Source organism: Coloeus monedula, assembly GCF_965178545.1.
Source record: "Coloeus monedula genome assembly, chromosome: 19".
NCBI classification, from domain to species: domain Eukaryota; kingdom Metazoa; phylum Chordata; class Aves; order Passeriformes; family Corvidae; genus Coloeus; species Coloeus monedula.
In genome coordinates, this window is record NC_138799.1 from 9,933,779 (window position 1) to 9,960,047 (window position 26,269).

The window sequence follows — 26,269 nt, forward strand, 5'->3', positions numbered from 1 at the left end:
TAATCAATCAAACCTGTGGAAGGTGGTGGTTCCTTGGGAGAAACAACAGCACAAGTGGTGTCAGGAGGAATTTCTCTTTCCATCTCCAGCTCCAGAGACGCTCTCTCTGAGACAGGACTTGTTTGCTGGGGCTTTTAGTGCCGTTTGAGTCCTTACATCATTCAAAGGGAGTGGGTCCCATCATGCTGGGTGGTAAAGGGAAGGTTTCCCAGAGTTTCTGTGTGTCAGAGCAGGACACAGAGGGCAGAGCAGAGGGGAGCCAGTGTATTTCACAAATCCACTCAAAGCCCCATCACCAGCAGCATCTGCAGAGGCACAAACCATGAAATGCTGAGAAAAAAATCCAACAGCAATGGATCATACAGATAGTATTTATCTCTGGAGGCTCGTGGCTTGAGTTCTCCAGTGCTACTGATACCTGCAGAGCACCAAATAACACTCTTCCCTTTCACAGAATCCCCATTTCCCGGAGCTGAGTGTGTGAACAGGTGACACAAGCGTTCGGTGACTTCACTTACCCATTTCTCAGGGGTGCAGAGGAGAAAGGGCGCTGTTGTGCAAGCAGGAGGGAAACAACCAGGGTGTCCCTAAAGATGTGTCCTCCAACTGCCAAAATCTGTTTTGAAGCTGCGTGTGGGATGTGCACAAGCAATGATTGCAACACAGCCACCACTGGGACTGTGAGAAGAGAACCGAGTATTTTCTGTGAGAGGTTTAACCTTTGCAAATGAGCTGGGCACAGGGATAAAAGGAGCGAAGTCACTGAATAATTTGGGTTGGAAGGGACCATTAAAGGTCAACCAATCCAACCCCTCTGCAGTGAGCAGGGTCACTTTCAACTAGACCAGGTTATTCCAAACCCAATCCAAGCTGGCTTTGAATGTTCACAGGGATGGGGCAGCCAGAACTTCTCTGGGCACCCTGTGCCAGGGTCTCACCTCCCTCTCAGGGAAGAATTTCTTCCTGATATCCAACCTAAATCTACTCTCTGGCAGTCTGAAGCCATCCCCCCTTGTCCTATCACTCCATGCCCTTGTGAAAAGCCCCTCTCCAGCTCTCTTTAGCTACTGGAAGGGGCTCTGAGGAATCCCTGGAACCTTCTTGTCTCCCCCTGGGTCGTTTCCAGGGGAGGGACCAACAACCACTTGCCCCAGTGCAGAGGGAGGGCAGGGCAGAGCACTTGCTGAGCCAAGTAAACATTTCCCTGCCCTCTGCAGCAGCCCCATCCCCAGAGGAGGGAGCTGGAGCTGTTCCTGAGGGTCCACAGCAATGACAGATGAGGGTGGAACTGCAGTTTCTATAGAGACATTTATTGGAAGGGTATAAAAATAGAGTGCGGATTTCAGTAAGAACACTTTGTGGGCAGATAGTCCCAGACATTGGTGGGAGAGGAAGCCAGGAGAGTGGCAGCGTGTCCAGGTTCCCTGATGCACCCAGATCCAGAGAGATTTGATCCCCTTCTTTCTGCAAAGCTTTCAGTCTTGCTGCTGCATCCTGCCTGGCTTGACAAGAGCTCTCACCAGAGCAGGCACTATTTTATCAACCAGCCTTTGGAAGTGTAACCTGGAGCAGAGCTGAGACCCCTGCAGAGCGCAGGTGGGACACCTTCTGCATCAGAGAGGAGCCTGTTCCCCTCTCCGTGGCACACAGAGAGCGGCAGTAAATAAGTGCAGTTTGGTTAATGCTGAGCAATGCATAAACGAGCATTTAACAGTCCTCCTGCTGCAGCTGTTTCCAGTCAAAAGTCCCATCCAAAGTCAGATCAAAATTATCCTTTTCCTGCTCTCGGGAGAGCTCCAGAAACACCTGAAATGGGCAAGGTAACACTTGGGTTATTTCTCTGTGCTGCTCCTTTGCAGGAGACACAGCTCTGCAGCCCCTTGAGAGGTGTGGGGTGGCTTTGTGGTGGGAGCAGGGGAGCAGCAGCTGAGCCTCCTGTGCTCTCTGGAGTAACCACACGGGCACCACCTGCCCACAGGTGTATCTGTACAGGTTTTCCCCACCAATGGATTGACTTGAACATTCCTCGTCTTTGCCACCAGCCTTGTACAAGCAGCAATAAATAACCTGCTGTTTCCAGGGCACCCAGAGGGGCTGGGCACAGGCAGCACCCATCCTTGGGTGTGCTGTGTGCCTGCCTCAGCCAAGTGGGGTCTGAGATTGATCCACAATTGTTCCCATCACGCGAAGTCCCAGCAGTAAGAAACCCAAGCCATTTTTCACCACTTTACCAGCAGAGAACCCCTCGCTCACCACCCTCAGGCAGTTTTTTGGTGGAGCTGCCTTTTGCTACTGCACCAGCCCAGGTCTGGCTGCAGCTTTTGTCCCTCCTTCTGCCTTTACAGCACAAATAAAGATCACCTGCCTGAGTCAGAGTATTCAAGGAGAAGCTGTACTCCTCAAGGCTGCAGCTTCGTTTGGCTGTGGAGGAAGGGGAAGAGGGTTGAAAAGGAGCAGTCGCTGTTCTGCCTTTTTAAAAAGTCACCTGGTTTTGCTCTTACCTTCCTCCAGCTTGGAGAAGGACTGGGACAGGGGCAGTGCATCTTTCATTGGGACCTTGTAGACAAACAAAGAGGGGAACCTTGAAGAAATAGAAGAAAAGGTGATTCTTGCTCTGTATTGAGGTTCTGGGATCAAACCTTTATGGATTTATGGATGTCTTGCTGCCAGGATCACAGGAGGGCTGGATGTGGTGACATTATGAAATCAGATCCTTTACAGGGAGCTGTTTATCCCTCTCCAGCTGAGATCCTGTGTCTGGCCCTCACACCAGGCATATTTTTAGGGATGAGGCAGTGTTGAAACCACTCCTCATCCCATATTTTACAGTTACCTCTCCTGACGGGCTGCACCGGGGAAAATCTTCAAAATCTCAGCATGCAGGACATCGGAGCTCTCTGGATCCTTGACCTTGATTTCCAGGAGATACCCTTTGCCAAACTTGTTCTTCAGGTACTGGATGGAGCCAATGCACCTGCAAGGGCAGGGAGGAACAGAGATGACTGAAATCATTGTCTCCTTACCACCTGCTCCTTCCCGAGAAGTAAACCATGGAAGCACGTCATAAAAGCAGGTGAGGCTGGAGGAGAAGCTTGGCCATGGTTTAGTTGATGAGGAGGCCTTAGGTTAGGTCCTAGGTTGGACTTGACGATCTCAAAGGTCTTTTCCAAGCTAGTTCATTCTGTGATTCTGTGATTTCCAGCTCAGCCAGGTGCTGTCACCCACCGGAGCTGCCCGGCCACCAGGATGGCCACGCGGTCACACACGGCCTCCGCCTCCTCCATGTAGTGCGTGGTCAGGATGGCTCCCGACTCCTTGGTTTTCAGGGCATCCCGAATAGTTTTCCTGAGGACCGGAGTGAAAAGAAAAGAAAAAAATTAAAATCTAGCACTCCCTAGAAATATCAGACATTGTTCTTATGCCTTCGTCCATCCAAATGCCTCGCCCCTAAAGTAAGAATAAAATTTCCACATGCAGCAACTTTAGATCAATGAGCACATGGTAATGCCTCGAAATAATGACAAAAAATACTTTTGACTCGAGTCTCTTTATGAAATCTTCCAAATCCCATTTAGGACTGTCCTAAAGCTTGCAGAAAGGATGAAGGCAAAACGGGTTTTTTCTCTCCTTGCTCATTCTTGAGCTGGAGAGAGACAAGAAATGTATTTGTCAATAGAACCATTGGCACGTGAGGGACAGCACCATCCATGGATGGGGTAAAACCCTTTTTATGTCATTTTAACCTCAACTTTTGGCTTCCCACCCCTTTCCCACCGTGGCGGCCCAGTGCCCGGGTTCCTGCTCACCAGACACGGCGCTGCCCGTTGGGATCCATGCCGGTGGAGGGCTCATCCAGGAGCAGCACGGCGGGGTTGCCCAGCACGGACAGTGCCACACACAGCTGTGACACGGAAAAGGGGCTCAGTCAAACCTCCCACACACCCTGGCACCATGTCCACACAGAGCTGTGCACGGTGCCTCCTCATTTCTGGGAGCTCTGATTTATGGGAAAGGTGGGAAAGGCTCATTTCCATCATCCCACCCAACACGGTGCTCTCCCGGCGAGCTCAGGGCACAAGCTGGTTGCTCCACTCAGGAAGGAGAGCTTTAATTAGTGCTTGAGCATTGCAGTGCTCATTATAGGTAACCCAAAACACACCTTCCTGGTTATCCCAGCAGGTAATTTTCTGACTTTTTTGTTTAAATAGTCTTGAAGCTGCAGAGCATTCACAATTCTGAGGGGAAAGGGAACAAGTGAAAAAAGAACATTTTTGTTATTCTAAATCAATACTCTCATCAAGGGTTCCCAAAATGACAAAAAAAAAAAAAAGAACTTTTCTCCCCTTGCTCTTGACTCCTGCTTGTTTTCATTAAATATTTATTGTGTTATTAAAATGCAAGTGACTGTTTGAAGCAAAGTGTACTGAGTAAGCCACAAGCGCTTTTCTAAACCCATCATCAGTGTCAACAGCACTACAAATCCCTTGCCAGTGTCAGCTGAGCAGGCAACACTGCAGCACCCTTTCTTGTGGTGCCAAACTCCAACATCAGAGATTTCAGAAAAGCTGCCCAAAGATAACATTCTTAAAAGGGCATTAGTGCTGAATTTATCCCCACCAAATGCACTTAGGAAAATTGGAGGTTTTCTTAACCCGCTCACTACACAGTGAGTGGGTTAAGCACTTTTGCAGCTGAGTTTCCCGAGTTTCTTTCAAGGTTTCCTCTGTGAATTTTGACTCTCTGCTCTCCTCCCCATGACCAGGGGGTGGAACATTGACCATCCCAACCCTCCATCTGTACCTGTCCACAGCAGCAGCCGTGTCCTCCTTGCGCAGCCCCTTCACGGCCGCGTAGACCCTCAGGTGCTGCTGCGGGGTGAGGTCCGGCCAGAGGGGGTCCTCCTGCGGGCAGTATCCCAGGAATGCAGGGGCCTGCTCCTGGAGCTGGGAGCCTCCTCCGTCTCCTCTCTTCATCAGCACCTGCACAACCAGGCTGGGCATTGTCCTCTCACACAGTGCAAGGGGTGGTTCAGGGGAGGATTATGGGATGCAGTGGGGTTAAGGTGAGGAAACCCACGTGGAGGGAGTGATTTCACACTGTTCTTAAATAGAAACATGTCAATCAGGGCAGATCCAACAGCTTATCAAAATCAGAAGTAGCTCACAGTAATTTTATCAATACATTATTTAATTTAATAGCACGATGAACTCGATTAAAACCTTGATCACTAATAATGCTTTGACAAAAATTGTAGCCTTGACAAAAATGATAGCTTAGCCTAGGTGCAAGGTTTGGATTTTTTTCATGGATCCATCCCTTTCCTCCAGATGTCTCCTACCTGCCCAGCAGTCAGGGTTGTCTCTCCAGCGATCATTTTGATAGCTGTGCTTTTCCCAGCTCCGTTGGGCCCCAGAAGTCCTAACACTTCTCCTGCAATCAATATGTGTAATTTCTTAGGACTATTCTCCATTCAAGAAATATACCATGCACAGTCCCACAAAAGAAAAAATAGAAAAGACAGCATACACCTATCAAAAATCATATAAACCAAATGAAGTACATGCTGAGAGAGCCCATGAGATTTCAACTCAAACTGGTGCTGTGAATTGGTTCCAGGAGCTGCTGCTAAAGCGATCCCCTCTCCCCAGGATCTGCATTATTTTAGATATGGACAGCCACAGGTAATTAATAAAATGCACCCACACCAAGTTGTTCATTAACATATCAACCTCAGACTGAAGGTGCTTTAGCAACAAATAGAACAAATAGATTTGACCTCTCTGTCCTTGCTCAGGTAACTGAGGATCTGTGGGGAATTAGCTCTGGGTTCAAGGAGAACAGTCCCAGTTCTCACCTTTTTTTACACAGAAGGAAAGGTTTTTGGTGGCTGTTTTCTTCTTCTTCTTCTTCTTCTTCAAAAATGAGCCAGCTTTCTTTACTTTATATTCCTTGCACAGGTTGCTGACTATAATGACTGATTTCTGAATGCGAGGAGGAAGAAACAAGATGAATTTATTATCTTAGACAGCATTAATCCTTCAGTTACATTTTCCATTTAAAAGGCAGAAAACCTTCTCAAGATCTTTTATAGTTCACCAGGAATATGAGGTGCAACAGGACACTTTATTGTCCAGGTTCCTCTCAAGAGCTTTCTTCTCCTGATGCAACCCACAGTTTTGGGAGTTTGATTTTCCCAGTGAGAACAGCACAGCCAGAGCATCGGCCTGCACTGGTTTGTGTTTTGCCAGGTACAAAATCAAACAAAACAAGAAGGACAACACTCAGGGGTACCTCCTCCTGACTCGGAGCCACCATGGCATTTCTCACTGCTTCCCTTTCAGCTCTAACATCTTCATCTTCCTCCTCGAGCTCCTTGGGGTGCTGCTGGCTGCTGTCTTTTCTTGGGGAAATCCTAAAAACCCACCAGATTTGGCTTAGGATTTTGTTCTTTTACCTTTGTTCTCTACCAGTGCATTTTGGGCAGACCAAGAGTGAATTTCTCCATGATTGAATTTCTACTATAACTATTGCTATTCATATTACAATAATTCTTTCTGATTTTATACTACTACTACTATTATTACTGATAATAGCAATGATAATAATAAAGAATATTTATAATCTTTCTTCTTTGTACCAAAAAGAAGCTGGTACATCCCACATCATAGGCAACATCCTGTGGAGGCACTAACAAACTTGAAAGCTGTTTTATATTATTACACCACTGTTGTATTTAAGGGGCTATTTAAGTCATTCAAAAATCACCATAATTAAAAAAAATTTAAAAACAGGGGCACAATTGCAATGATGTTTTCAAGGAGAAGCAGTGGGGTAGGAGTTTAGATCTCACATGTGCATGTGTGTTGATACAAACCTAAATATTGGGTCCTGTCTCAGCACTGCTTTTCCATATTTTAACTCCAAAAAGCGAAGAAGAAGAATGAAAGCCACAGAATGGATGTAAGGCTGAAAAACAGAGGTGCCACATTAGCAGCCTTGCCTTCCCTCCCACCACAGCTGGCACTGAGGTGGTAGCAGTGCTATAAAATACATGGGGGAAACGGAATATGGGAAAATGGAGGCCACTAACACCAAAACTCAGGGTAATCAGCACTGCAGAAAACTCTAAGGGCAGGAAAACCCCAATTCATAAAATAACGGGGCAGCATGAAGTGATCTGGGCTTATTTCATTTTGCCTTGCCCATTTCAAAGGCGTGAAATTATTTTAGCAGAGGGGCTAAAATGTCATCCAGACCCACCCAGATCCTCCTCCTGCTTCCTCATACCTGAGGAGGGGGTTTAGGAGATCCACATTCCTAAATAAAAGCAGTGTTAAATGTTTTCTTACTGCAAAGACAGCAAACAGCACATCACTGTCTGGAGCTGTACGAGATGTCTCAGTGTCCTCCAAGAAAATCTGTAAGAATAAAAAAATTCACAATGAAGAGCTGTAATTCTTTAGTATCATTCTGGTTAATGAAGTAACGTTCAAAAATGCTTTGAAAATTTGCAAAACTTCTGATTCACCCCAAACATTCACATAGAGATGAACAAGTGCAGATGCTTGGCTTTGGGAACCTTGGTCCTGCACCAGAACAGGTCACAGCTCTCAGTACATGGACCAGACTCTCCTTCCAGATGTCCTATCCCAGGAAACATCTGGTCTCCTCTGCTTTGGGTCCCCTGGTCCTCTTCTTTGGAGAAGAGGTGGGGGTGAGTGGGACAGGACAGAGGAGGAGTCTCTTGTCCTTGGACTTTACCCCTCAGTAATTTATCAACAGTGTTTGTTGCATGACAATGAGGGGTTTGTTAAATTCTCAGCTGACTTTCCACCACTCCCCTCAGCTGACACAGAGTAAAGCCCCTTGTGAGTGTTCTTAATTCTCACTCAGGTTTGTTCTATGCAAAGTCAGATTCATGGCTTCAGATTTTATCTTAGGATTGGTCAGGCCATGTTGATGGACTTTGTGGCTGCTCCATCCTTGGCATTGTCCAAGGCCAGCTTGGATGTGGCTTGGAGCAACCTGGTCTAGTGGAAAGTGTCCCCTCACATGGTGGGGGGTGGAACGAGATGAGCTTTAAGGTCCCTTCCTAACCAAACCATTCTGTGATTCCATTCTATGACTCTGCATGGAAAGAATTAAGAGTTTTTACCTAACCTGCAGTCACAGCTGCACAAGAAGGAGCCCCCAGCCCTAATGAACAGCTAGAAAAATGAGATCTGAGCTGAAACAGTCACTAACAATGCACTCTGGAATATCCCACCCAGGATGAGCCTTCCCAGACTGCAGCGTGCAGTTACCACCAGACTTTGGTCACAAGGACCCAGGGTTGTGTTTTGGCCTCTCCTTGCCCAGAACCACAACTCACCTGCTGGCCATCGATCACAAAACCCATCAGGGGGTACACGGGAACCAAGAGGGACAAAACATAGAGGGAGGTGCTGGCGCTGCCCACGAGATCCAGGATTCTGCTGATGAAAAGAGAAATAAAGCACACCTGGAAATAAAACAAGAGGGTAACTCAGCTGATGGGAAGGGTTACTCACTGCTCTTTAAAATTGTGTGTCTAGCTCTGCAATTCCCTGTTGAATTTATAAAAATTGACAAAAAATGAGAAAGATGAGAGGCAGAGAGGGCTCAGGAGATCTTCAGCTGTCTCTGCCTGAGGGTTGGCTGCTGCTTTGGGCCAGCTGGAGAGACTTCTTCCTAGGGACAGGGCTGCTTCAGGCAGAAAAATCAAACATGGGATCCCATTCTGTTCGTTCCCATCCCAATCCATGCCAAACAATCCATCTCCTTCCAGGTCGGGCTTGGATGATCAGTGCTAGCCTGATGGCTCCTGTCTCAACACTTTACATCTCTTGGATGTGCGGTGTTCAGCAGAGTGATAAATTTTGCCTCCATTCCTGCACCAGTTCAGGTTAGATCCAGGTATTTCCCCGTGTCACAGAAGGATTCCGGGAACAGAACACAGTGACACAAATTTAATACAGAATTGGCTGCTATGAAACACACCCAGATTTATGTTCCATATCTCTACCTGGTGTTTTGACACCTAGCTCATCCTTAAGATCTCAAAATGTCTGCAAACCCTGCAGTGCAGTATCCAACCATGTGCTCACCACTATCAGGATAAAAGACCAAAGATCACAGCTCCATCCTTTGCGAGAGTTGAAGGAGATCACGTAGATTAAGAGAACGAGGGAAATTCCATAACCCAACGTCCCCATGACCTACAGGGCAAAAAGGCTTTTGTTGGAGAAAATGGAGTGATGTAAACCACCAGAAACCCATCTATAGCAATGGGGATCAGTGGAAATGATCCCACAGTAAGATCAGGACATTTAGAAATTACCACAATTTTACTCTGAGGTGTAAAGGATATATTAAGGCAAGATTTATTCCTTTTATTTCCAGCTGGAGAAACCCAAAAGGTAGGAGGTGAAACAAGAAGGTCAAAGTGTTCCAGAACCATATGCACCCACGGTGTCTCAGCTACCCCCTCCCAAAAATATTTTCCCTCAATCCCTCCCAAGCAGACCAACAGGCACCAGAATGGGACATACCAGCAAGAAGAAGGTGCTGGCGCTGCCAGAAATCTTGTTGCTCATGGCAAACTGGAGCCCAAACATGGAGAAGAGCAGGATCCAGCAGAGTGGGATGTCCACCAGTGCCTGACCACACCAGTAGGCCGAGGGAAAGAGCCCCGAGATGCGCAGCTGGGCACGAGCTCCCATCTGGGGAGGCACAATTTGAAAGGGTAGTTTATTGTCGGTGCCTGTGTGGCCAACTGCACCCGTGGCAATGGCCCCAGGGAATGAAAACGGAATAAAATCTGTCACCACTGTGATTCTGGGCTAAGATTCGACCTCGTTTTGTCTTTTAATATTTTGTGCTGGCTGCAAAACTTCTCATGGATCAAAACACCCCAAGCTGCCAATCATAGGGCTGGACTCAATTACCTCAGAGGTGTCTTCCAGCCTAAATGATTCCCTGATGCTGTACTCAAACATCCTTCTGGCAATGCAGCTGTAATCCCTTCTGCCCACCCCAAACCTGCTCCGTTTCAAGGAATTTACCTTACAATCCTGCGTGTAGCCCATTGCAAAGTGAGGAGGAAAACCAGGGAACAACAGCAGCATGTAAATGAAGTAAACGAACATAAAATAATCCCAGTATCGTGGACTGAACAGCTGAAAACACAAGAACAAAGCATTTGCGGAAAATGCCTACAACTCGTCTTACCATTGATCTAACTGCATTTCTCTTGGATTACAGGGCAGTATGAACAGTCAGCGGGGTTTGAAACCACATTTTGGAAGGTTTTCCTGAACCAGAGCCCTGAAAAGTGCTTGCTGGTGAGGAGAGATGGGTGCTGCAGGTCCCACTCCTCTATCCCAGACTTGTGAGAAGCTCTCTCTTCCATCAACTGATGGGCCAAAGCTTGAAAAATGTGCTGGAGAGAATAAGGAACCTCCTGGAGAAAACCCTCCCATCCACCCTCTCCATCCAGCAGCCCTTGAGACCCACATGGTAAAAATCAGATCTGGTTTTCCTGAAGTCAGATGTGATTTTTCCAGAGGCACCATGGAGGAAGGTGGATTTACATGTTCAGACAGCCCTACAAGGCTTCCTGTTAAAATCTGATGAATTAGTGAGACCTTAAACTGTTTTTTGACACCTTCTGGCTTTACTTACAGAGAAGAATGGGTGGCTCCAGATCTGGATGTGCTGGGTGGAGTTGAGGGTTCTCAGCAGGGCATTGCTGATGATGTTTACCAGCACTGGGAAGCAGTTGATGGCCTCCAAGTGGCACAGCACGGTGAACCTGTAGCTCTTCAAAGAGCAGGAAAACAAGGTGAGAACTCCTGGCTTTCCTCATCTGCAGGGAAGCAGTAGAAAAGGAGAACACCAGGAAAATCCAGGCCTGAAATAGCTTTGCTTATGCCTTGTTGGCTAAAAAACAAATTATGAGGTGTTGCAAGTCTGTATTGCTGTGCTAAAAATGTACATTTTGAGGTGGAAGGTCTCCTCTCAAGCATGGACTTTACTGCTCAAGACACTTCCTAATTTTTGTACCTGTGGCACAAAAAGTCAACAGGCCCATCCCACAGGGAGAGCTGATGGAGGCACCTTGCTTGATTGTTCAATTGTTGTGAGGAAACTGGAGGGAGAGAAGAAAAATCCTCACCTGACCTTCGCGGGAGACTTCTATAGCCCCATTGTGTTGTAGTTCCTCTGTGATATTTTCCTCCTTTGCTATTTCCACTGTAAGATCCTGGCTCTGGAGCACATGGATGAAGTCATCAATGCCTGTGCCTGGTGTGAGGGCCAAAAGCAGAGGAATTATATCACTGGAAAACAAAAGAGTCTTTGATGGCTTGATTTTTATTTTTATTTTTAAATCCATGGCCACCAAACAAAACGAAAGGAAATCTTATAACTGTGGGCATCAGCCAGCACATCTGTGGTGGATCATTGCACATTAATTTTTGGGAGCTAATGGGTTTCAGTCTGAATTGTTGCACTGTCTTTTTTTTCCCCCCAGCCTTTTCTGGGGTGCTACAAAATGAATTTTCTTTTGGGACTGTCTGATGAAGATATCAATGTCATTCTCTGGCCAAATAGCATGAAATAGCATCCATTCACAGGAATGTTGAAGGTGAAACTCTGAAAGCAGCCCATTAATTTGACTCAGCATTAGTGAGCCTGGAGTGTGGTGCGTGCTTTGAAAATCCTACACTCTGAAATTGTTTGGATAGAGACCTGGGTTTGTGGCAGGGAGAGAACCACGTCTCCGTCTTACCTCACCTGCTCTGATATCCTTTTTCACATCTCTCGTCAGGATCTCACCAGCTGCTGAAGCCACAGTAGGCTGTGGTTCCTCTCTTCCCTCATTAAAACCCCCATCCCCCCTTGGATCCTCTACATCTACAACCGTCTGCTCTGTCCTGTATTTTCCTTTGGAGCAGCAAGAAGCCCAGAACTGGGAAGGATGAGGGAAGGCTCGTTGTCCTCACCTGTGTGGTTGTAGACCAGCAGGGTGGTGGGCTCCAGGTAGGATCTCCTCCCCAGGGGCAAGAAGTACTGTGCAGGAGAGAGCTGCCAGGCACTCACACTCAGCAAGCCAGCCATCATGCACAGTTGCAACACCAGAGGAAGCAGAAAAACCCCGTAGAGCAGCAAACTGCATTAAGAAAGAGATGAATAAACACTCTGAGAAGAGATATTCAGCAGAAATGCGTTCAGAATGCATTTGTCTGTTGTTGTGTATTCAGGTTACCCAATGCTCTGTTAAAGACTTCAGGCAATTTTCATAGGATCATGGAATATCCTGACTTGGATGGGACTCACAATGAGCATGGATCCAACTCCTGGCCCTGACACCCCAACAACCCCACCCTGGGCATCCCTGGCAGCGCTGTCCAAACGCTCCTGGAGCTCTGGCAGCCTCGGGGCCGTGCCCATTCCCTGGGGAGCCTGGGCAGTGCCCAGCACCCTCTGGGGGAAGAACCTTTCCCTGAGATCCAACTTAACTCTCCCCTGACATAACTGCAGCCATTCCCCCAGGCCCTGTCACCAATGATGAGAGAATTTTATTTCCAGAAGTCTCAAACCTTGATCATTCACCAAATAATTCAAAATGTAGCAGGGAAAGGACCTCAGATTTGGAGTGCTCAACTTTTTAGGGCATGAAATGCCTTTCAGACTTCCTTTAGATACAAGTTTCTCATAAATCAGCATATTCCTTTAGTTCCTTGTGCGTCACCAGAGAACTCCAGCCTGAACACCAGTGGGGCCAAATGAGTTCAAACACTGGCAACATGAGAGAATTAGAAAAAAAAAAAAAATGCAGAGGAAGACTGAAAGTACTCTCTGTACACAATAACTTACTTTAAAACTTCCTCCATTTAATATAAAAGTATTTCTAAATGATTCTTTTCTTTGGAAAGGAAATTGGTTTCTCTTCCATGAATTACTCAGCATAGAAATGAAAATGCACAAAAGGGAGATTTTGTGTTACTGGCACTGGAAAGGAAAAAACTTTCCCCTCCTCTGAGTGCAGATCATTCTCAGATCATTCCTAGCCAAGACCTCGTATCAATTAATCCAACCTCATCAAAACTGGGGTGTGGAAATTGTCCCCCCTGGTGTGACTGTGTCTACTTCCAGACCTCCAGGAGAGAATCCCTTTGGTACTTACATCGACTGCAGGGTCTTCACAGAGCTCTTGAGCTTGAAGAAATGCACCTGTGCCATGGCAGAGACCTGCTGCCTCCAGAGGGCCAGGCCCTGGACCGACGCCTTCCTGGTGTCCGAGAGCAGCAGGGAGCCCGGCCTTGCCTCGTCGGGGCATTGTGGTCCTGCTTCTGCCCACTCCTCCCCAGGAACGTGCTCATCTGCAGAGAGTTTCCACGTGCAAATTTATGTCCAAGGCCAGCTTCTAGGCTGGGATTCATGAAAAGCTAAGAGCCGCCTTTGGAGGTTACTGCAGAGGAGCTGATCTCTTTGGCTGTGGGTTGTAAATTCACAGCCACGACTGTACCTTCTTGAATCGCTGTGGCTTCTCCCTCCAGCCTTAGGAACACATCCTCCAGGGTCGTCATGGTGACTCCATAGTTTATAATTCCCTGCTCAGAGCAGCTGTCGAGGCCACTGAACAGATCTGCAGGACAGAGACAAAATAAAGGCATGGACACAGATGTTCAGATGAGTCAACCTGACTGGAGCATCTCCAGTGACAGAGAAAGCAACAGAAGAAGGAACTGGATAAAGGAACAGGACACAAAGGTGTGGAGGAACACAAAACTGCCACAGCCACCCCTCATGGAAGATGTTTCCCTGCTAAGCACCAACATTTTGTACTGGTTTTCATCCTCCGTGGGATGGTCAGGCTGAAGTGATGGGCATGGTGGGTGAGGAGCGGGCATGGAGGAGCACAGGTTGTGTGAGGTTTTCTCTTATCTCTGTCTTTTCATTTAACAGGAAGAGAACTGAACTCTCAGTAACACCTAGCCCAGTTTAGCCTGCTGGGTTTGCCATTGTGAACAGTAGAAAAGCATTTGTTGCACAGTTTGATCTTAAATGTATGATAAAATTGTGGGGAAAACCCAGACTGAGACAGTCCTGATGCGATTCTGTAGAAAAACTCCCTTTGCATTTCTCGTTCCCCACATTTGTTGTTATTTTTTTTCTCTATGGTTAATTCTCAGTTATTTTCACATACATTACCTGGGAATTTATTCACGTTTTCTAAAGGCAGTTTATATCTCAGTTCATACTGGCTGTGTCCTGAGAACGTGGCGTTGGGGATGTGCCCTTTCACCAGGGATGTCACATTCTCCAAGCCACAAGAATCACTGACGTGGATCCTGTTGTGTGGGAAAAAGACAGATGTGGAATAAAAACAACCCAAACAAAGAACAGCCACCATTTTATGGATGCATAAAAAGAAAACTCCACCAGTCTTCATTCATACCCTACTCTGGATTAACTAACCCGAACCCTTACTGCTGTTTCAGTTAATGTAGCTGAATCTGAATGCAGTTAATTTGCTTGTTTTGATGACATCTGCTCTAGGGTTTCATTAATTCTGGTGTCCCCTTGTACTTGGATGCTGCCAGATATTGTTGGGGCTGAAGGAGATACCTTAAATGATAGCAAATCCCCCATTTTTTCTTCAGGAACAGAGAAGAGCCAACGCACTTCAGCCTCCCGTGCGAGATAAAAGCCTTGCGATCTAGAGGAAGGAAAATCCAAAGGAATTCATAGTGCAGAGTAGTTGTTCCCATCTTTTGGGGCTTTGTGCTCCAGGGTTATCCTGCAGGGATGCCCCAGACAGAGCCCGTGCTCACCCGCCAGGATATCGGCCTCATCCATGAACTGGGTGCTGAACAGGATCACCCGCCCCGCCTGCTGCTCCCGCAGGAGGCTCCACACCTGGTGCCTGGAGAGAGGATCCAGCCCAGCCGTTGGCTCATCCAGGAGCAAAACCTGCAGGAAGGATGGAATCAGACATTCCTCATTGCTGGAGCAGCTGCACATCTTTGGGGTTTGGTGCTCTGAAGGCAAGAGACCCAGGGCATCTTTTAGACGAGGGCAGCTGTTCTGTGGGCTGGGAGGGGTCAGGGAACTCTCTCTGCTTCAAAACGTGACTGGCAAGGTGGGTTATGAATGAAACAACAAAAGAAAATATGAAATGCATTCATTTTAATAATTATGAGCACTTTAAAGAAGTCTGAAATCCTAGAGCCAAATACATGCCCAGGGTTTTAGTTATGTCAGACCTGAATATTCCCAATATCACAGAGCCATGCCTGCTGCTTTACCTGGGGGTTTCCAAGCATGGCTATTCCAATGGATAACTTCCTCTTCTGCCCACCACTCAGTTTCTCAGCTTGAGTGTCTTGAATGTTGCTGATATCCAGCAGTTCCAGAATGTTTTGCACCTAGAACAGCACAAGGATGTCCATTCTCAGCAGCCATTGTCCTCCCATCCTTTATTAGGGTGGATTTAGATTTATAGCAGGTATCAGGAGGAAATCCTTCCCTGGGAGGGTGGGGAGGCCCTGGCACAGGCTGCCCAGAGAAGCTGTGGCCACCCCTGGATCCCTGGAAGTGTCCAAGGCCAGGTTGGACAGGACTTTGAGCTTTGATTTTCAGAAGATCCAGGTGGATCCTTTGAGCTTCCCAGTGCAAAAGGAGCCACTATGGAATGGTGGGGAACACACTCACCTCTCGCTCTACCTCTTTGGACTTGATGCCCTTGATTTCTGCAAAAGTTTTCAGGTTTTCTTTCACTGTCAAGACCTCAAACTGTGTGTTGAACTGCGGGCAAATCCCGATCATCCCCCTGATCTCCTCCCTGTCTCCCATTTCGGAGAGTCTGTAGTTGTATATGGTGGCAGAGCCTGTTCACAGGGATAAATGGGATGAGGGGGAATGAATTGATCTTTACAGATTTTGGATCAAGGCCACTCCATCCCAGCCTTCTCCTACCTTCTGAGGGGAAGCTGAGCCCACTGAGCACGTTCAGCAACGTTGTCTTTCCAGCCCCACTGTGGCCCAGCAAGGCCGTGATCTGACCCTCATAAATGTTTAAAGACAAACCTAGAACAAAAGTAACACCAAGTTTGGGAAGAAATGAGGCTTGACTTGCCCCCACTCACTGCCAAAAGCAAGAGAAGTCAAGAAGTACAAGAATTAAGTAGTAATAACCAGCACTGAGCAGGGCAAAGCTCTGCAGATCTTTAACTAAAGGCATACGGGGTGGGTCTGTATTTAGCAGAAAAGACAAAAATAAAACAATTAAAAAAATAGAAATATTTCTTCTCTTTAGTCTTATTAAAAACAGAAATCAGTAAAAGCTGAAAAAAACAGTGATCAGTCACATCAATTAATATTTGACATAAATTTTCAAGCAATGCAAGTGCTTTTTTTCATTGACTGACTGTACAACGGTGTTTCCTTGTCTTTAACAGGAATCAATCCCACAGCCTTCTTACCTCTTAAAGCTTCTGTCTTCTTGTCCTTCTTTTTATAGGCTTTTCTAATATTGTGGAGCCTAAAAGGAAGGTAAGGAGGTTATTCTTTGTGGAGTTCTGTAAATGCACTTCCCTAATGCCCTTTTACGTTCCTATGGCCCTCAGGTGACAATGACAGAAATGGCATGGAACAAATAGGAGGTGCTGGAAAACAACGCTGAGATTCACAGGTTTGACAGGCCCTGTGCCCAGGTGTGAACATCACAACCTGGCACCAAAAATGGGGCACCAAGACTGGCAAAGACAAGGCCCAGCCCATCGCAACAGAGGACAGGTTTACAGAAAAAAACCCTGTTATTTTTTTAATCTAAATTTACCTATATTTCATCATTAGTGACCAGTCTGAATTATCTTTTTATCGCTAGATTTTCTCAGTGAAACATTTTTATCTCTAATTTTTCTCTGTGAAGCAGTGTTTTGCAAGAACTTCATGAACATGAAAACTGCCTGGAAAAGTCCAACCCAAGCTGATGGAAGGAGCGGGGATCAGTGGGAGCACAAAACCACAGCTACCAGGCACCAGCAATTCCTTCTCTCTTAACCTGATGGCCTCTTTCCCCAGGAATTCGGGGGGCACAGGTTCTACATCATCCCCAAGGAGCTCCTCAGGGTTCGCTGTGGATCTGGGCACGTCCGTGGTGGAGCCTCTCCTGCTCTTCCAGTACGAAGCCTTCAGGCAGAACAGAGGAGGGTCTGGAATCCCATATTTGCCTGCCAGGAAAGCAAAAAGATGTTCTGTCACTAACCAAAGGCACAGCCAAGACACCATCCTAGACTAAACATTTAGGAGATTCAAGTAAGTATAAAATTGGTGCTTTTTCCAGTCACAAGCCCCCGTGTTTGGAGCAGAGGTAGAGGAGACCAGAAGGTTGGATTCAGGCCTTTCTCTAATGAATTCAAGACTTTATGTATTACATTATGACATTGTAATCTCATAAATAGTTCAACAACAGCATAATTAGAAAGAGAAAATGTTGAATAATTTGTTGTCATTGATTCTGTGAATTGCCAGCGTGCGCCAGTCACAGAAAAGTCACTCCACAACATAATACATTTCTTTTAGTCCAAACCTTGTTTTAGTTGACTCAGATAATGGAGCAGCCCATCATTTCCTTGATATATCCCATGCAATCCATGTAAATAAAAAGAAATCATTCCTACCTGGCAGAATTTTGTCGAAATACAGAGCCAACAGCATGTACAAGACTGAGTCAAACACCAGCAATATGTATGTTGAAAATAGAAAGTATGCTTCATCCATAAGGTTGGAAAAGGAGAAACCTATTCCATATTTCTCTAAATTGAAAATCTGAAATAAAGGAGAAAGAAGAATGAATTTCAGGCCGGAAAAAAATGCCTGTGCCATCGAACCATGGATGCAACTGTTTGTTAACCCAGAAATCATCTGCAGTACTGACCAACTGTTCTTATTTTCCTTCTAAAGGGGAAGGGGAATAAATTTGCTCCATGCAGAGATCTTAATGCTTTCATCCAGAATTTTCCAGAACAATCCAGAAAGAGAAGAAAAGATCATAGTTTTAGAGGTCAGTTCAGGAAACCTGGTATTGGCACCTTTGATGTGACAGAGTCACAACAAAAATGCTCTAATTTCCATAATGATTGATGTAACCATATGGTGAATTAACAAAGTCAGTCTCTTCTTCTGCTGGTGCAGATATCTCCTCTCCCAGGCAGATTTTTTTAATATATATATCAAGAAATCAAATATTAGATTACCAGAGCTAGAAAGAGCTATGGAGATATGATTAATGGAAAACTGTGAGACTGCAATTTATCCAAGGTGGGGCTGGAGGAAGGGCAGCAGCAGCAGGAATGCAGAGCTGGATTTGCACAGTCCCTGCTGCCAGGAGGAGGGGAGTGGCTGGGCAGCCAAGGATGCTGTCCCTGATGCTCCCGAGGATAATGGGGCTGTTGTGTGCAGGGATGGGGCTTCCTCAGGGTCATGTGGAAGCTGCAGAAGTGCACAACAGCACATTTTTTTGTGCCGGGGGCCCTGCTTGTCTCTGCATTCATCTGACTTCAAAGCAGGGGAAGGGGATGGGGGCGTTGAAGCCCCTCAGTGCTGCCCAGCAAGAGCTCAGCTCATGTGGGGGCTTCAAAACAGGCTGTGGAGATGAGTGAAAAATGCCTGAAGGTTTTACAGCTGGATTCTTGAGCTGAGGGTAGGAATTCCTGTGCCTTTCTCTACCATCAGGGGGAGGTTTGAAACACAGATTTAGAAGAAACAAAGATTTTAGTTATAGGCTAGCTGTGTTGAAATTAGTTAGAATAGGAAGGAATTTGGGCCCAGCTAGAGTTAATTAAAATAGTTAAGAGAGCTGGACCTGAAATGGGTTTTAAGATGTTAGTAACTTAGCGGTCACTAAAGTAACTAGGATTGTTAAAGTTCAGAGAGGCAAAAAGGTCAGAATGAGGAAGATGAGCATACTTCATCTTTTTAAGACCACTGACCCAATTCAAGACCACTGACTCAATTCAGAACACACACTATGCATGCTTAATGACACTGAAGCTCATTTCCATACAAAGCGGAGAATGGGAGGTGTTAATGTTATGAATATGCATTTGTATTTTGGATATTCATAATTTTTGTAAATAAAAAGCTTTGTGTTTGCTTGTATCGGGCCCTGCATCTTAGGGAGCTATCCCACGCAGTGCCTGGCGCCCAATAAAACATGCACTTTCTAACTCTAAACTGTGAGAGAGTTTTTGTCTGTCTCAGTTGGATGTCGATATCAGATCGATATTCATATTTTGGTAAGTCAGGTTCAGCTGCAGTGAGGGTGCCCCCGTACCTTGGCAATGCCGGTGTTGAATGCAAAAGGACACATGAGACCAAGAAACCACTTCAGTGGCTCTGGGACATCTTCTATCAGCACCGCCAGGCTCAGGAATCCAAAGATAAAGATGATGAGGAACCCCACAGAGCTGACAAGCTTGGAGGTCCTTAAGAGGGAGCAGAGCATGAAAACAAGGTGGATCTGTAAGAACAGAAGTTTCCTTCAACCACTGAAGGAAATAAATATCCTTAACAGCAGCACTTCCATTTGCCAGGCACCAGATCTCTGGTGAGCTGAGTTTGTATAACAAAATCCACTAAAGCCCTCCTTAGTGGGTTGAGCTGAGTTTCAAGCTGGGCCTTTTGTATCCAAACAAGGGCCTGTCAGCCCTTCAGGCTGCAAATCAAATCTCTGCTGCTGGCCTAGAAAAGCCACTCAGCTGTTCCAGCCAGTGTGGTCACACAAACGTCCTGAGAACTGTGCAAAAGGCTCTGGAGCAATGCTTAGGCTCAGCAGCATGGTAATAAATCATGTGGTGAGGAAATCTGGCTTTAAAGCCTGACTTACACACGCCAGGCCATAGAGGAAAAACAGGAGTGAGACTGCAGGGAAGCTGCTGGTGTAGAAAGGCTCCCACAGCACGAGGGCCGTCAGCAGGCACGAGAAGATCAGCACATAAAGAGAGTACAGCAAACTCCAGGAGAGCCTGGGGAGGGAAAGGCGCCATCACCCTTGTGGTTCATTAACAGCCCTTGTTACAATTTCATCTGCAGGTAAGAATCATTTTACATTTAGTTATTAGTTATTTTCCATGGAAGTAATTTCTCTTTCACACCCTCAGAGCAGACGGCTGATACAGCTTAGGAGGAAATACCCCAGAGAGAAGAGGACACCACTGCCATGCTCAGCCCTCTGCTTTGTCCTTCCAGTGCGGGAGAAAAGTTATGAACCCATTTAACTGATCAACTGACTGCTCAGGTGCCCAGAGCTGACAGATTTTTGGGAAACACATTCCAGTTAAAGAAGAACTCACCAAAATGCAATGTCCTGCAGCCCCATGGTCCTCATCAATACTTTGAGCTTTTTCTTTTCTCGTGTGACATTCCTTGATAAGAAATACATGAAGGGAAAGAAGCACATCACGATAACGACCATGAAATAGCTGTACTCCAGGCTGATGGAGAAGAGGATGCTCTGGGACTTCATTCGGACGCCAGCAATGGATTTCATTTCTTCCCAAACAGAATGATTTGCCACCATCTATAGGAATTCAACGTCAATAGATCAGCATTTTGTTTATTTTCTGCTGTGAGATCCATTTGTGTAAGGAATGTTCCGCTTCATCCTCCTTGCATTGACTTGTTAAAGCAGCTTTATTTTCTGACAAACCCCTTGCTATCCCCATGGTACAGTTTGCCTTTCCTGTATCATATTTAAAATAAAAGGATGCCTCCTCCAGTTCCTAAATTGGATTTACCTCTATAATAGCAGCATCAATGCTGGACTGCAGGGACAGGAAGCCTTTGTACCAGTACTTGGGGCTGTTGCAGTACTTCGGTGAGAACTCGTAGCAGCTGTCTGCAAGGTAAAGGGCATCACACGAATGAAAAGTAATTAGTTTTTGCTATTAAACGTGATGACAAGAATGCATTGGCGCTGTGGGAAACTCTTCAAATGAATGGTGACAAAAAAAAAACCCCAAACCAAAACACCCAAACCCCCAATTTATTCCATCACTTAAGAGCCATGGTTTTTTCCCACCCTGTCCACTCCAGGCAACCACCCCGAAATTCTCACTTTGCGTTACCTATGTATCCAAAGACTTCATTGGGAATAACCACGTGGCTAGTGGGAAACCTGAGTTGGTAGGAGAAGTTGTCCTTAAATACAACCCCTATAGTTTCCTCATTTGAAATCCAGGCTTTCTCCATGGCTCTCTCATCATCCAGTTCCTCCAGTTTTATACCTGTGGAGCATCAGGAAAATACTGCCATGAGATTTTGTGAGTCTGGAAATGTGTCCGCAGCATTGAGGGAATGTTCTGCTATCTTAGCCCTGTGTCATAGGTTAGCAAGCATAGTCCCAGAAGGGATGTCCTTGCTAAGGGGTGCTTACAGCTTCCTCTGGGACCTGATAGAACCTATCAGCGGCCAGTTTGAATACGGACAATTCTCTAAGCCACTTAAAGTTGTGACCACCTCTGTGATCCACATTTAAGAATAGGCAAACTCCCCCTCCAAGCTCTCTCTCGTTTCCGGCGCTGGCACAGGTGGCTGCGGGCCCCGTGTGGGGGCCAGCGGGCCTGGCCAGGCCCTGCTTGGGCCAGGCCAGGCCGGGCCACGGCCATCCTGGAGCCATGGACCTGTTCCAGCCATGGAACCCCCCCCCCACTGCCTTGCCGTGGGCAGCCGGAGCGGCTCGGCTCTCCCCCCTCTCCACTTCGATAAGAAAAATTCAACATTCCAGCTGCAAAGCTGCAAGGCCGAGGTGAGATTAACCCTTTTACTGCTGTGAAGAGCTGAAAACCTGAGGGAAGAGAGAGAGGAGATGTTTAAAGCTGAAATTCTGTTGTGAAGCTATGATATATCAGAGTATCCTGTTGTAATTCCATGAAGATATGGGGGGTGGAGTGTTCAACTCGTAAGCAAAAGCACCTGCGCTGAGATAGGCAGATGCTGACGCAGCTGTAATTTCATGAGAAGTTTGGACAGGGAGAGATGGACCAGATGAGGACTTTTGCTCCAAATGGGAAAGGAGAAAACCTCAGTCCCTAGAGATGCTCCCAGAGATAGTCCTAACAATGAAGATGAGGAAGACCCTTTGCTCCCAGGGAAGGAGAAGGGCCTCTGTTTTTGTTTCTGAATGGCTCAACCTTAAAATTGTACCCCAAAAACCTTCAAGAGTGGACCCTCGAACGTGGGAAAACCAATTGCTATCATAACCAAAATGAAAGTTAAAGACCAAATGTAACGATTGCTTCGCCCCATGCGAAATTTGAAGGCCATTAAATAAACAAAGAGGACAAGAGATATTCCATAACCAAAGAGGCAAATGATCTAGAGAGAGAGAGAGAGCAGTCAGTGACAAGGAGGTGCCTGTGCATATATAAAAACCTGCCCAGAGCAGTCCATTGCAAAGAAACTCTTTAAAGCCAAATCCTGCTGTGACCTTGAACAAGCTGCAAGTCGGGGGAAGGGACTCACATGCGAGCAGAGAGACTCCTCTTCTTAAATGGACTGAACAAAGTTATTTGGAAGTGGGCGGCTGTCTCGTTGTGATACTGTTTTCATAGCATGAGCAAGAAGAGACTCCTCTTCCTAAATGGACTGAACAAGGTTATTATGGAAGTGGTAACAGACTGAACGTCTTAAGGGTTGTCTTTTTACATTGTCAGTGGGAGAAGGGAGGAAGGTGGGGGGAGGAGAAGAGCTCTGAAGGTGTGGTATAATTTTTTTTCCTTCTTTTAGGTCTGTTAATAAACTTCTTTATATTCTTTCAAGTTTGGTGCCTGCTTTGCATTTTTCCTAATTCTTACCTCACAGCAGATAAACAGTAATGAGTATTTTGGACCAAACCACTACACCCTGCAACTCCTCCTTTTCCAGTTCTCACTGGCCAGGGAGGCAGCTCCAAATAATTCACAATTTACCAATTGAGAAGAAATGCACCTCCAAAGAGTGAACCAAGGTGTTTTAAAAGAATTAGGGAATATTAGGTAAGGCAGAGCTTTACAGTTCAGAAGGGCACATGGTCTCACAGGTAGTTTAAATCCTGGAGAAGAAATATTTGTGAAAACGGAGGATTTAGGATGAATTTTCTCTTCTGATCAAAGGTGTTGGAGAACAACTAAAACACAGCATGCACACAATAGGTTAAATAATGACAAAATTCAATATTTAAAAAGGAAAACCCACCTGTCATGACAGAGCTGGAGGCCACTTTATTCATGATGTGCCTTGTGGTGGCAGTGCCGGGGGTGAACATGATGGTGACCCCGGTGGCATTGAAGGCAGGGTCATCCAGGTGCCCCAGGTGGCTGTAGGGCACTTCGGGGTAGGGGACTAGCACCATGAACGAGGATGCGATGAACACCAGGAGCAGGAAGAGCAGGGACAGAATCCACTCCTACACCAGGGAGAGCAGGGAGGAGAATTTCATGGCAGTATAAAAACATGTTCTTTGTGGGGTTAAAATACAAACAAGAGGAATTCAGTCTTTGTGGGATTAAAATACAACCAAGAGGAGCTCAGTCACACCAGTTTCCAGGGTGTTAATGAAGAGACTCTTTGCAGTGGGCCCATCACCTGCTCCAAGAGCCCATCTGTGCCCTCATTTGTCACAAACCAGACACAAATATCACCAGTTAAAAAAAATTTCAAGTCTCCAAGTGTTCATTACCAGCAAGGCTTCTCAAAAGTACTTTAAGTTCTGATTTTACCCAAAGAAATTGGTGTTCAGGGGTAGGCAGGGATTGGGCACTCTCAGTAGTTAGCTGCTATTTTGGTTTAATTTTTAATTTTTTCTTACCTGAAAGCTCTGCATCTTCATCCTCCACTTGATCAGGACATTTTTCCACAAGAGAATTTTAGTTTGCTGGAATACACTTACACTTCTCTGGAGTGTCTTCATCTTTGAACCTAGAGACAATTTCTTCTTGAAAATTGCTTTCAAATACAGCAAAAAGCTCAACCAGCAGCAACTGCTTTTAGTTGCGCAGTCCTTGCAGATGTGCAGTGGCACTTCCTCTCCCTTTTTACAGCAAGAATAAACTCAGATGTTGTGTGCTGAGCACAACCACCCCCGCAGCACAGGGTCCAAGAGACCTCCTCACCCTCAACACACTCCAACCCTCACAGCTCAGCAGCAAACACTGCTAAAAATCAGAATTTCAGGCTTCCATGCTGCAGCACGGGGAGTTTGGGAGGAGTTACTGATGAAATAAAAAAGGGAGTATCACATTACGTGACCTAATCGGCTTGGGTGGGCTTCATAGCCAAGGAACAACAACAATTTTGTTAATTAAAATCCCTAAAATCCTTTTGTTTGTAATTTTAATGTGCTGTAGGCTCAACACCAAGAAATGTTGAGTAACTCCTGGCTGTGGTGTGAGCTGAACTCTTTTGGAAAACAGCATCTGTTGAAGGAAACTCAGAGCCATGAGAGAACAAATTCTTGGAAGTGCGTGGGAGAGACGGCACTGCTGGGTTATTCACGAAAAATCAGAGAAAACCAAATGGCCACGAGCACGCACTGATGTGTTACCCCAAAAGACAGGGCAGAATCCTCCAAATGACATGGTCAAAGCAAAACAAAGATTATTTTGCCTGGTTAATGCTGGTGGTGGGAACTGAAAGAAGTAGAGCATAAAGCTGCCTGTCAGATTTCTGCAGATGAGATATCTGCTTATTAACCGTCCATAAAATAATCATGAGGACCTTTAATGAGCACAAGGATGAAGCACCTCTATGCAAAAGAGCTCTGCTCACACGGCCAAACTGCTCTGCTGTCACATCTGTAGCTAAAATCTCCTTTTAAACAAAATCCTGATCTTCTCTAAGTGATTCTCAGGTAGAAATATCAGAGCTTTTACAGACCTAATCCTTTCAAGCCTTCCTGTCATAGGGAAGGAGGATTTATGTTGTCCTGTTCCCCTGGGGCTCGAATCCTCATGGTGCTGACAGGCAAGACAGAGTTTATCTTCTTGCAAATATTTCTACTCAGCCCTCAGGGGCTGAATCTCCGTGTGAGGAGACAGCAGGCGCTGGAATGCTGGAAAAGCAGCTGCGGCAAAAGGGCAGCCCAGGGTGCCTGCTGCAAATACTTGTCCTGGTACTTTGGAAGGGTGAGGCAGGGATGCCAGCTCAGGGGCAGGAATCTCCTGGTTTGCCTTCATCTCTAAACAGGCTTTGTTTCTTACAGATGATCCCACTAATCCCAGGTGTATAAATATTTGAATTTAGCCTGTGTAATAACCTCTAGATTTCCCTGAGAAAAGTGAGGATTTAAACTTGCCATCTCTTGGTCGCTTTTTTCAGAAAAAGCCCCCAGAAGTGAGGATTAGGATGTTGTGTGTCACCTGTGCACATCTCCCCCCCTGACACGGGGTTTGTGTCACAGCTAAAGCAGGTTTCCAGTTTGTTCTGATATGGAGTAACCTCGACAGGCTGACACTCCCAGGAGATCCTGGCTGGAATGGAGAGCTGGCACACCAGGAGCTCATCCCGGACGTCCCGCATGCCCCTCGTGTGGTCACCCCTCAAGGCTGACTGACCCTGGCCGTGCTGCTGCAGTGTTTGGGCAGCTGGGGGAAATGCAGTACAGCTGATTTCTTTGCTCCTGTGATACTTCAGGGGGAATTTTTAAGAGCATAAGACAGAACTTCTAAATTCAAACTTTACCCTACACTGGAGATAGGGAAAGAAATCTGCTCCTTGTATGTCCTGGATTACTTAAAATATTGAGCTGAACCTACTGCTTCTTCTTAGTGCTGAGAAACACTGAAATAAACCTCTGCCATAAACTGAGCTCCATTTGTGTGATATTTCATCTCAAAGTAAGGTTAAAAAGACTCTCTCACCTTTAAACACCCCTAAGCTTAATCACAGACTTAACCTATTAGAAAGATGCTCTGTGCCCCACCTACACATTTGTACCCTCACCCAGTGTTATTAACAGTGCCATAATTCACTGGGTGTTTTCATACCTTCCAAATAATATTTTTTATTTATCCTTAGGAAGAATGCTTAAGCCTTATCTCAACAGGAAGGTTTGAGAGGAATCCAGAGCTTGTCCTGGAGGAGCAGAGATGCTGAGCCTCCCTGGGATGGACAGGCAGAATGTCCCGGAGACTCCCAACTCTCCTTTGTTGTTTTTTTCCCCTCAGGCACTTCTGCAAAAGACACTCCTCATCCCATGGCTTCT

The 26,269-nt window shown here is 46.1% G+C and overlaps 1 protein-coding gene across 3 annotated transcripts; it reads right to left on the reverse strand.

Annotated features, from left to right (window-relative positions):
- Positions 1–1,323: 1,323 nt before the first annotated feature.
- On the reverse strand, positions 1,324–24,085 carry LOC309580342 (ATP-binding cassette sub-family A member 10-like). 3 transcript variants are annotated; one of them, XM_082294247.1, is made up of 38 exons: positions 23,876–24,085; positions 23,263–23,473; positions 21,156–21,314; positions 20,826–20,926; positions 20,382–20,608; positions 19,916–20,054; positions 19,364–19,549; positions 17,709–17,856; positions 17,090–17,258; positions 16,509–16,567; positions 16,003–16,113; positions 15,739–15,914; positions 15,333–15,452; positions 14,859–14,997; positions 14,653–14,743; positions 14,236–14,375; positions 13,550–13,669; positions 13,208–13,403; positions 12,024–12,190; positions 11,195–11,322; positions 10,702–10,839; positions 10,083–10,196; positions 9,570–9,740; positions 9,126–9,236; positions 8,372–8,500; positions 7,350–7,418; positions 6,875–6,966; positions 6,292–6,412; positions 5,855–5,981; positions 5,339–5,430; positions 4,801–4,979; positions 4,160–4,235; positions 3,807–3,901; positions 3,226–3,345; positions 2,834–2,974; positions 2,502–2,581; positions 2,366–2,421; positions 1,324–1,806 (listed from the first exon to the last, which is right to left on the reverse strand). In XM_082294247.1, exons 1-38 carry the CDS (start codon positions 23,975–23,977, stop codon positions 1,708–1,710), a joined length of 4,899 nt encoding a protein of 1,632 aa, XP_082150373.1. In that variant the 5' UTR covers positions 23,978–24,085; the 3' UTR covers positions 1,324–1,707. The 3 variants fall into 3 exon arrangements, with proteins under 3 accessions (XP_082150373.1, XP_082150374.1, XP_082150375.1); XM_082294248.1 differs by lacking the exons at positions 23,263–23,473; positions 23,876–24,085 and adding an exon at positions 22,552–23,234; XM_082294249.1 differs by lacking the exons at positions 1,324–1,806; positions 2,366–2,421; positions 2,502–2,581; positions 2,834–2,974 and having other exon boundaries at positions 3,229–3,345; positions 4,801–4,992.
- Positions 24,086–26,269: the final 2,184 nt, after the last annotated feature.

Bases quoted from the DNA above. Each gene is read 5' to 3' on its own strand.
- LOC309580342 (XM_082294247.1), bottom strand. From the start codon at position 23,977: ATGAAGACACTCCAGAGAAGTGTAAGTGTATTCCAGCAAACTAAAATT. The intron at 20,927-21,155 runs GTAACGCAAAGT...TTTACCTTGCAG, and splicing joins TGAAGTCTTTGGATACATAG to ACAGCTGCTACGAGTTCTCA. The intron at 5,982-6,291 runs GTACCCCTGAGT...CCTCGCATTCAG, and splicing joins TGGCTCCGAGTCAGGAGGAG to AAATCAGTCATTATAGTCAG.